This window comes from Buceros rhinoceros, unplaced genomic scaffold (genome assembly GCF_000710305.1).
Source record: "Buceros rhinoceros silvestris isolate BGI_N320 unplaced genomic scaffold, ASM71030v1 scaffold27217, whole genome shotgun sequence".
In the NCBI taxonomy this organism is placed as follows: Eukaryota; Metazoa; Chordata; class Aves; order Bucerotiformes; family Bucerotidae; genus Buceros; species Buceros rhinoceros.
In genome coordinates, this window is record NW_010424403.1 from 9,824 (window position 1) to 20,409 (window position 10,586).

At 41.6% G+C, this 10,586-nt stretch overlaps 1 protein-coding gene across 1 annotated transcript in view; it reads left to right on the forward strand.

The window, feature by feature from the left end:
* ROR2 (receptor tyrosine kinase-like orphan receptor 2) overlaps window positions 1–8,262 on the forward strand; it is a gene marked incomplete at its 5' end in the record, with an annotated part of 10,882 nt that extends 2,620 nt beyond the window's left edge. Inside the window, 4 exons of the mRNA XM_010140798.1 lie at window positions 869–1,183; window positions 2,863–3,108; window positions 4,722–4,924; window positions 6,459–8,262. Coding sequence (XP_010139100.1) covers window positions 869–1,183; window positions 2,863–3,108; window positions 4,722–4,924; window positions 6,459–7,901 — 2,207 coding nt within the window. The remainder of the gene's footprint in view (window positions 1–868; window positions 1,184–2,862; window positions 3,109–4,721; window positions 4,925–6,458) is intronic.
* Between the last annotated feature and the right edge of the window lie 2,324 nt (window positions 8,263–10,586).

The window sequence follows — 10,586 nt, forward strand, 5'->3', positions numbered from 1 at the left end:
GTAGCTCATAAATAGACTGCTGAATGACTTGATCTGCTCATTTCCTCTCTTTTTACGTTGTGTGTTGGTGGAACGTGCAGTATAAAAAGCCTCACTCACAAATGATGCTTTCCAGTGTGGGAATGAACATTCCTACACTTAAAGCTTTATTCATCCCCAGTTATATGAGGCACATGCACATTTATCTTTCTTTTCTTGCAATGCGCAAGAAAACTCTCAGTTAAGTGTTAGTGGGTGGGTGCTGAGAGATGAAGGGGAGGATTAACTTCCTAATTCATTGAGACTTTCGTCTTAATCAATATGATCAGTACACTGAGAGTGTTTCCATTCATTTTTCCCAAAACTGCTGCCTGTTAGACTTCTCATGTCTGTTAACAGCAGTGTCTCCCCAAATACCAGTGGCACACTTCCTTTTGCCTATCAGGACTTGAAAAATACTTGTCTTGTTTGTTAATCAAAATGTCTACAGGACAAAGAAGCTAGGGGTTAAGATTTTGCTTAATTAGGAACCTTGGAAATACAGGTCAGCATTCTGGCAGGTGTATCTTGCCCTCGCACTTTACACTTTCAGTTAAAAATAGTCAAGCGCTAACAGTTAGCTCGGTGCTAGTCACTTGGGTAAATGCCCAAGAACTGAGGTCATACAAGTTCTGTGCAGATGTCACAGGGACAGTGAGAGGATGAGTTTGCTTTCTGAATTTGTCGGCTCTCCTTTACAGGACAAATGACCTCATTTCCCTGCTCCTCAGTAGGCTTTCAGGCCCTCCAGAAAAGATGAAGGTTGTAAAAGGCAAATGTCATGAAAATCATTTTGTTTCTCGTGCTTTACATGAATTAATACTTAAGCAGTATTTTTGTTCCTTTCCAGCCGCATTTACCATGATTGGCACTTCCACGCATTTATCCGATCAGTGCTCACAGTTCGCTATACCATCTTTCTGCCACTTTGTGTTTCCCCTGTGTGACGAGCGCTCGCGGACCCCTAAGCCACGGGAGCTGTGCCGGGATGAATGTGAAGTTCTGGAGAATGATCTCTGTAGGCAGGAGTACAACATTGCTAGGTCAAATCCCCTCATCTTGATGCAGCTGCAGTTGCCTAAGTGTGAGGATCTCCCACGGCCTGACACCTTGGAAGCTGCCAATTGCATAAGGATCGGGATCCCTGTGGAGAGGCTCAGCCGATGTAAGTCTGGATGTTTCATCACTGGAAAAAGAAGGGTTTGTTGCTTGCTCAGGTTGGGTCTGAGAGGCAGGATTTTGTCAATCATTCTTTTTGTAAAGAAAGTATTGCTGTAATGGACACTACTAATTTTTATCATGTTAATACTGACCAAAATCTTGCACTGTTTTAAGGTAGAGTTAGGATGGAAAGGACATTTAAAGAGTGCTACTTAGTACTGAAAGGGTTTATATCAACCACCCTGGGCTATAAAACTGTTCACACAACTGATTTGACTCAGATTTGTGAGGGACAGCAGTGCATTGCAGGCTTCCCTTTCCTCATGACTACCCCCACCTCTGGGTCAGCCCTTGCCTTTCTGGATGAATCCTTTCATACAGTTATTTGTGAGTTCTATTTATCTATCAATATACCTCAGATAGGCTGCAGAAGCTTCACTGGAAAAATCTGTTAAGAAATAAAACATTTAACATTCATTCTTTCCATATGGAACTCCACAAGAATACTAATCTTGTAAATCAAGCATGGAGTGTAATTGTCTTTCTTCACCCACACAGGATGGGTGAAAACATTGATCTCGCTTCCATGGATTTATAGAAGGCCTGCTCTGTTGTCAGTAATTATATGCTGACAATTTTTCTGCCCACTCCATTTCCTAGCAATTAATCACCACCCTCCACAATGTTCACAAGGAAGCTCCAAGAGACTAAAGATGTTTAAAGTTCAAAGCGTGTTAAGATTACTCTGAATATCCATTGTCTGAATCCACAGTTAGAAGTAGGGGTCATGGCATAACGGTAGGCATGGAAGATTAGCTGTGTGCTAGTAAAACAATAGTCTACTGTAGCTGAGAAGCAGAAGCAACTGAGACAAATCAGCCAGGGAAGAGATACCAACCAAAAGGAACAAGAATAAAACCAACAAAAAGTCTGGCAAAAGTCATCAGTGATCCTCAGAACCAGTGGTGCTCCCTCTGGTGTGAGTACTCTGGGGGTTTGGAGGAGGTGCCTTGAGAGAGCTGGATTCTGGAGGGTTGGGGAGGAGAACTTGAAAAAATCGAGAAGATGGTGTTGCAAAATGCGTGATTCAGTTCAGGTGATACATATGGGAGACAAGCACTCAAAGAGTATGAAGAAAAGATAGCAGTAAAACAGAGATAATAAAGATAAGAGTTATGTGATATGAAAGTGATGTATCTAAAGAGAAGAAAAATGTGAATCCCTGCTTTCTAAAGAAGAAAAGAAGGAAAAACTGGCAAGAGGCATTAGAAAATGTAGCTTTAATATTTTTAGGAATTGAGCAGTGTAAGGAAGACAGGAATATTACAAGAAGTAAAAGGGACAGGCAGCTCACTCTGGTGGCGTCTGAAGAGTTTTTCTGAAGTAAAGCCCTCATTAGTTCAATGTATCTTGTCCTATATCTAAAGGTCCGTACATGCTCCTTCGTATCAACTTACGTTCAGAAGTACCAAATATTGGCGTGTACAGCCATAAGGCTGAGACGCTTCAGGGTGGAATACAGAAATAACTGGGTGTAAGAGTAAAGACACTTGCAGAACTGAAATTTCAAAACCCACAGCTTTCATTCAAATCCTGAAGTACCCAAATTCAAGTATGTCTTGCATGCATGGACTGTGCACTTCAACTCATTTGGGCAACATTTTGTCAAACCCTCTGTTGCAGATCACCAGTGCTACAATGGTTCTGGAGCAGATTACAGAGGAACTGTTAGCGTTACCAAGTCTGGCCACACTTGCCAACTCTGGGACTCCCAGAGTCCCCACAACCATGATCTAACCAGCACAGAGTTTCCAGAGCTAGGTGGAGGACATGCGTATTGCCGAAATCCTGGAGGTCAGATGGATGGGCCCTGGTGTTTTACAAAGAATAAAAACGTACGCATGGAACTGTGTGACATACCTTCTTGTAGTATGTATTCTCTTTCTTTTTTCCCCCACTACTGTCCCGAATCCTGTGTTATTGAGAATGTTCCCTATTTTTACATGTACAATTCACTTAAGAGGATTATGCTTTCAAATGCTTCACTTGCTGTAACATGTCACCCTTATTTTTGGTAACTACAATATTATGTCATTTTTAAATTATGTATCGAGTGCTTAACCTGAGATAATAATTAATGACAGTTCTGCAGTTTGTATTCTAGCTTGTCAAATGCCAGACTTGATGTACTTTCACCTGCTCTGTGTTTGGTTTGCTCACACTACTCAGTGGTGTATTGGTTTTGCTCTGTATGGCATCTTGCAGGCAGCAAGGATTTTCAGGTCCTGCAGAGGGAGACGGAGCACCGTGTTTGGCTGGAAGGAGGTCCTGTGAAGTGCAGAAGCACAGCTATCCTAAAACAGATGATCTTATTCAAAAAAGCATACACTGTCCACTAGTGGCTCTGCATTGCACAACTGAGAGCAAAAAACAGAAAGCAAAGCTCTCACAGCTTGATGCTGTCCCATTCACTTCCTTGTTTTGGTGCAGCCTTCACTCCAGAGCTGTGACAGTAGTACCAGTCTTTGGACAGAACAAAGCAACTTAATAGTGTGCTTTATTAGGAAGAAAAGCATGTTTCCTGCAGCAGCAGATGTATCATGGAAGCCATAAAAGTGGTTTTGTTACAGGTTGCCTGGATATTTAAGAGAGCTCAAAACTGATACGGAATTTCTGAGTTACTTCACTTTTTTACAGTAACATAATTTGACATTTATAATATATTTCTACATTGCCTGTAACATGGTTTAGAGATAACACTGGGATGTGGTTGTGGTAAAAGCTGTAGCCACAAATAGCAAAGCCATGCATTGCAGAAAACATCTCAGGCAGTTCCAGTGAACATTTTGGGCGTCACTATGCTTTTCTCAAGTCTCCAAGTATCAAGAAAAAAGCATTTTAGAAAAGTAGCAGAACTGTCTTATTAAGTGTATCGATGGCTTTTTCATGTCTGTCTCACTGCAGCATAAAAGCACTTTAATTCCATTAAGTACAGAACAAATAATATTTCTGCCAGTGAGAAGTGAGATTTATTTTATTCTGGGCAGTAGTATGAGTGGCGGTAAAAAGTGGGCGAAGTGCTAATGAAATGGCTGAAGTTGTGCGAGAAGGACAGGCTGCAACGTTGTTCTGTAGTTTGTCACATTTAGTTCACTGCTCTATATGCTGCAATGAAGTCTACTCTCTTGGTTCTTTATCTCTTGAACGAGATAGTGCAATGATACTCTGGTCTGTGCTCTGCAGTTTCTATAACTGAAAGCCTCAAAAAATGAAATTAAATAAACTGCATACTGTTAGTATATTAAATATGGGGCTTCTATCTTCATACTGCTGGTTGCTTGTCCTTTCAGACTTCTTTGAAATATTTAATGCAAAACTGTAGAGAAAAGGGAGAGGATAATATGACTTCGGTTTTCAAGCTATAGGAGTTTGCTTTTTGTTTAAAATATAGTATTAATAATCATACCATAGTTATTTTTTTCTTTACTGTTGAGTGCATTACAAATACTCATTGTAAAACGTAACATTTCTGTGCCTTACAGGTCCACGTGACAACAGTAAAATGGGAATCCTCTATATCCTGGTTCCCAGCATAGCCATTCCTCTGGTTATCGCCTGCCTTTTCTTCCTGGTCTGTATGTGCAGAAACAAGCAGAAGGCATCTGCTGCTACACCACAGCGCCGCCAGCTGATGGCATCTCCTAGCCAGGACATGGAAATGCCACTCATTAATCAACACAAACAGGTATTTCTTCCCCGGAATTTGCGTAGGACGCTTTTCCAATGTGTCGTAATTTTCAGTGTCTCAGGTTGTCGGTTGGAGCCGTGTTGTAAGGAAGGCAGTTTTCATTCTGTGCTGGCCACTGGAAATGGCTGATCCAGTGTTCAGCCTGCAGCTCGTTGTCACTCCTGGTAGTGATGGAACTGGTTTGCTTGTTTAAAGCAGGATGCATGGGCCGGTTTCCTTGCTAATCAGTCACCTCACTCCACTGGTATTCTGAACCACCACCACCACCACCATTAAGAGCGGACCTGAGCCTAGGTGCAACATGTTTCCAAAGGACAGTGAAACAGAAATGGCTTTGAACTTCTGTCTGCAGATCTGACCTCCTGCATACAATTTTCTGGGCCAACTAACTGATCTCTGCAGTAAAATACTGTTCAGAGCTAATGTTGAATATTTAATCACAGCACTTACAAGATGCAAGCTCTAAAAAAACAATGCTAGGCTTGGAACAGTTGACAACATCAGTTCAGGAGACTGTAGAATATTTTCAGGATATTACCAATTGTAACAAATTGCACTGATTTTGTGTGGTAAGGGGGAGGTTTAATGGCTGAGTCTGGACTGTGCTGGAAGCTGTCTGGTCCAATCCAGTCTGTTGCCACTAAAACCAGAGCTAGCTCCCAAATCACCTGTTAAAGCCTCTTTCCAACCAGCCTTGCTCCTTCCTGCTGCAGTTTCTTGTGTGTGAAGCTGTGCCAGCTGTATCTGGCTCGGTCAGGGACTCCTACAGCCCTTAACAGTCAGGTAGACCCAGTAGATCTCTGTCACAAACTCCTTTGCTTTCCCTGCCAGCTGCAGGAGGGAGACTCTGGGAATTCTTACTGTTGGGTTTGCCACCTTTTCCTTTACATACCAGAGAGAAAATCCTTCTTGCTTCTGCTCCTCTTCCACCTCCCACTTCATCAGAGCTAGCACAAGGTTTCTCAGCACGGATACTGTGTACTGCTACCCACAGGCAGGGACCGTTCCTGTAGTGTAGTGAAGGAGAAAGGGCATACCTGGTACTGCACTACTGAAAGAGAGAGGTTTTTTCCTCCTTCTGCTAGAAGGGATGTTTCTGTTCACCCCAAGGCTGCCATCTCCTCAGCTAGTGCCCACAGCTTTTCTGAAAAATCTCCAAGGGGCACCTCTGGACCCCTCTGTACGGCAAGTGCAGCTGCAGCTGGTAGACATGCATTGTTTGCCAGATTTACTCTGAACCAATTACTCATTTAGCTTGCAGAAAATACGGTCACTCCTTTGTATAAGTAATTATACTCATCATCTTGCAGCATAATTCAATTTACACTTCTGTTAATAGCATCTTATTTCAAGGCTAACTGTGAAATCAGTATACCGATGTGAATATATGAAAAGCTGAAGAGTCATTTTGGCCCAATTTATCCTTCTTTTGGAGCATCTAACCTCTAGGAGCTTTTCTTTAGTAAGATATTGAGTTGTTTAGAAAACTTTGTGATTTTTTTTCTGACTTACTTTCTTTACTTAATTTCAGGCTAAACTAAAAGAAATCAACCTGTCCACAGTGCGGTTTATGGAGGAACTAGGAGAGGAGAGATTTGGCAAAGTCTACAAGGGCCATCTTTTTGGTACAGCACCAGGTGAACAGACGCAAGCTGTTGCTATCAAGACACTTAAAGACAAAGCGGAACTGGCTCTGCGGGAAGAATTCAAACATGAGGCAATGATGAGATCAAGATTACAGCATCCAAACATTGTTTGTTTGCTGGGAATTGTGACAAAGGAACAACCCATAAGCATGATATTTAGTTATTGTTCCCACAGTGACCTCCATGAGTTCTTGGTAATGAGATCTCCCCATTCGGATGTTGGCAGCACTGATGATGACAAGACAGTAAAATCCACTCTGGAACCAGCAGATTTTTTCCATATCGTGACTCAGATAGCTGCAGGAATGGAGTATCTTTCAAGCCACCACATTGTCCACAAGGACTTGGCCACTAGAAATATACTGGTTTTTGATAAACTGAATGTGAAAATATCTGATTTAGGCCTTTTCAGGGAAGTTTATGCTGCCGATTACTACAAATTGATGGGAAATTCTCTTCTTCCTATCCGGTGGATGTCCCCTGAGGCTATTATGTATGGAAAGTTTTCTATTGATTCAGATATATGGTCATATGGAGTTGTGTTGTGGGAAGTTTTCAGCTATGGCCTGCAGCCTTACTGTGGTTATTCTAACCAGGACGTCATTGAGATGATAAGGAACCGACAGGTTTTGCCGTGTCCTGATGACTGCCCCACATGGATATACACTTTGATGTTGGAATGTTGGAATGAATTTCCCAACAGAAGACCAAGATTTAAAGATATACACAACAGACTAAGAACATGGGGAAACCTTTCTAATTACAACAGCTCAGCACAAACCTCTGGGGCAAGCAACACCACGCAAACAAGTTCTCTTAGTACAAGCCCTGTCAGTAACGTCAGCAATGCTAGATACATTGGACCAAAGCAGAAAACGCCAGCTTTCCCTCAACCGCAATTCATACCAATGAAAGGGCAGATGAGACCGATGGTCCCACCTCCTCAGCTCTACATTCCAGTCAATGGTTACCAGCCAATGCCTGCCTATGGTGCTTACTTGCCAAATTTTTATCCCGTCCAAATTCCAATGCAAATGGCTCCTCAGCAAATGCCTCCCCAGATCATTCCCAAACCAGGCTCCCACCACAGTGGGAGTGGATCCACCAGCACAGGCTATGTAACAACAGCACCTTCCAATGCATCAGTGGCTGACAGGGCTGCTCTTCTCTCGGAGGGCACAGATGACACGCACAATGGAACAGAAGACATTGCCCAGAATCCCGTCCAGGAGGAGGAAGAGGAGGAGGGCTCTGTGCCTGAAACAGAATTGCTGGGTGATAATGACACACTTCAGATGGACGAAGCAGAAATTCAATCAGAAGCCTAAGTAATGTGGCCTCGTTACTACAGATTTCACATCACTTCTGTGCATGGAGACTGTAGATCCTCAGACTTAATAGCAGTGATTCTGATCTGACTAAAAGAAAGAAATCTAAAAAATCTACACCCACGTAAAGTGCAGCAGTAATGATATACCGCGTTTATTGACCATTGCCACCAGCAGATTTTGCAAATATGATGGTATGGAATTGCTGGGTTTAATCTTTTTTACTGTCCTACAGTTTTTGAGGGAAGCTGCTTTTCAGTTATGTACTGTTGCTGTGCAACGTATTGCGGAGTAGCATTGCACATCATGTATATCATGATATGTGAGTGTAATGTTAGTGAATTATGCTTAAACCAATAACACAAAAAGGAATTCAACAATGGTTGCAGAATTGCTCCAAGCATACAGAAGTGCCCTGGATGTGATGGACAGCTTAGTTTATAGTATTTATCTCTTTGATATAATGGACACAAGATTGTTCTTTGCTTTTTGAGTGTGAAAAAATAACAAGTTGAGAATACTGATCCCTGTCTGTATTATGATAACCAGAAAAGTAGGGAAACTGAACATAAAATTGACTGTGCTGAGTCAGACCATGGGTCTGTGCAGCCCAGTAGCATGTCTCGAAAGGCCATTGGTAATGTCTGCCCAGGGAAGGCTGCAAGGACAATTTCCCTTGTAGAATTTCCCCAGGGTATTTCCCCAGCCTCCATCATTTTGTGGTTGAGGGACTTCCCAAGCCAGAAGTGGAATTTTTTTCTGTTTAATAGCCCTTGATGGAATTTTCTACCATGAATTTAGCCAAATGATTTTGAACCCACATAAACTCATAGCATCCACAAGCTCCTGTGGAATAACAGGAGAGGAAAGAGGATGACTTTCTTTCATCATTCCAAATGAATGACTATGACAGAAGCTTCCAGATGAGATCATCTGACTGCATTTGTGGATGGAATTATTCCTTCTCTGCTGTGTATTTTCAACAGCAAGCAGCCTTAATACACTGTTAACCAAAAATGGGGATATTGTAGGGGATATTGTAGGTGTGCACTAACTTAATAATCCAACTTTAATTGCATATTGGTTATCAAGTATAGAAAAGGGCTCCACATGTATGTTCCTGCATTGTAAAAGTGTTGGGTTTTGTGCGGGGTTATAGACTTACTTGATTTACCACAATTACTGCTGGATTGCATGTGAAACCATGTTTTTTCCTGCCTCTCTAGTGAAAATGAATCTTTGAACTTCAGAAGACTGAAATAAGCAGTACTGTACAAAGTGCTGGTTTTGTGCTTCTATTTGCAGGATGAATCATGTACAGACCTTTAAATGTAATTTATGTTTTACTACATTTTATATACTTTTTTCATTGAAGTATTTCGATTTTTGAATGAATGACTTTATAACTTAACCATTTACGATATTCACGTGTGGTGCAGTTTTACAGTATTGCTGTTCCATTTTGTTAAATATGCAGACAGGTCCACACATTTCATGACCTTTTCTGTAATACAAGCAATACACATTCTCATTGTAGCATTGTAGCCAGCACATACTATAGCTATAAGTTGTACATCCAACATGGAGTATTCAATAAAGCGATGCAAAAAATATGACTAAGTATGTTATCTATATAGTTCTTACAGCCGCTGTTTTGTTATGGTACTTTGTGGAAATAGAAATGGCCATGGTTCCTTTGGTTACAGGTTTCATACCTAGACTACAACTTTTTATTTTATTGTGTTGGGATTCACTTGTAAGTTGTGTATCATTGTGATCTATCTACACGCTGCGTTCATGGTATGGCAGTATTACTTCCAGCATTTCACCTGGATTTGGAAATGCACTGGTAGGAATAAAATATGAAAGCTCTATTACTTGTGTTAATATAATGCAGCTTTGGGTATTATTACTAAATAAAGGATAAACAAATTAAAAAAAAAAGTGAAGTTTGTTTACTTTTAGCTCTTTGTTTCTTCTAGGTTTCATGTTCTCAGGTTAATGAATTTAGCAGCTAAATTGGCTTCCTTTGCCAACTTACTGCCTGAAAAGTAGAGAGGTAGTGATCCATTTCTACCGCAGATGCATTAGTCAGGGAAGAGATATAATAAACAAATGAGTGTCAGTCAACGGAAGCTTCTGTACAGCACTGTCCGAAGTTCAGCCCATTTCTGACAGTCAAAGAGCGTTTCAACTTTGGGTGCTTTGGATGCAGTTTGGGAAGCTCCTAATTCCCTTCTTCAAGCCTCATACTATCAATCTTATAAATCAGTTTAGAAAAAATGGAACAGAATCCTGTACTGACTTTCCCATCCTCGCTAAGATGTGGATCACTCTCGAAGTGACAGTAGAGGAGTGATACACAAGTCTCGGGGCCTGTCTTGGTGATACACACAGTACCACAGAGAGGTTTTTTCTCTCTGTTGATGTGGACACACTTCCCTGCATAGCCATGGTTGGAGCCATCCCAGCAGGCAAACTCCTTATCTGTGGCTCAGGTGAGCACCTCTCCACAAGTGGTTACCACTACCAGCACATTAGTGACTACTGTAAGTCATATGAATTGGCAGTAACTTGTTGCTCTGCAACTCCCCAGGCTGCTTCCGCCTTGATGTCTGCTGCAAAGACCCAGCCAGAATCAGGATGTGCCTGCCCTTCTGAAGATTTGGAAGCAAGGCCAAGGAA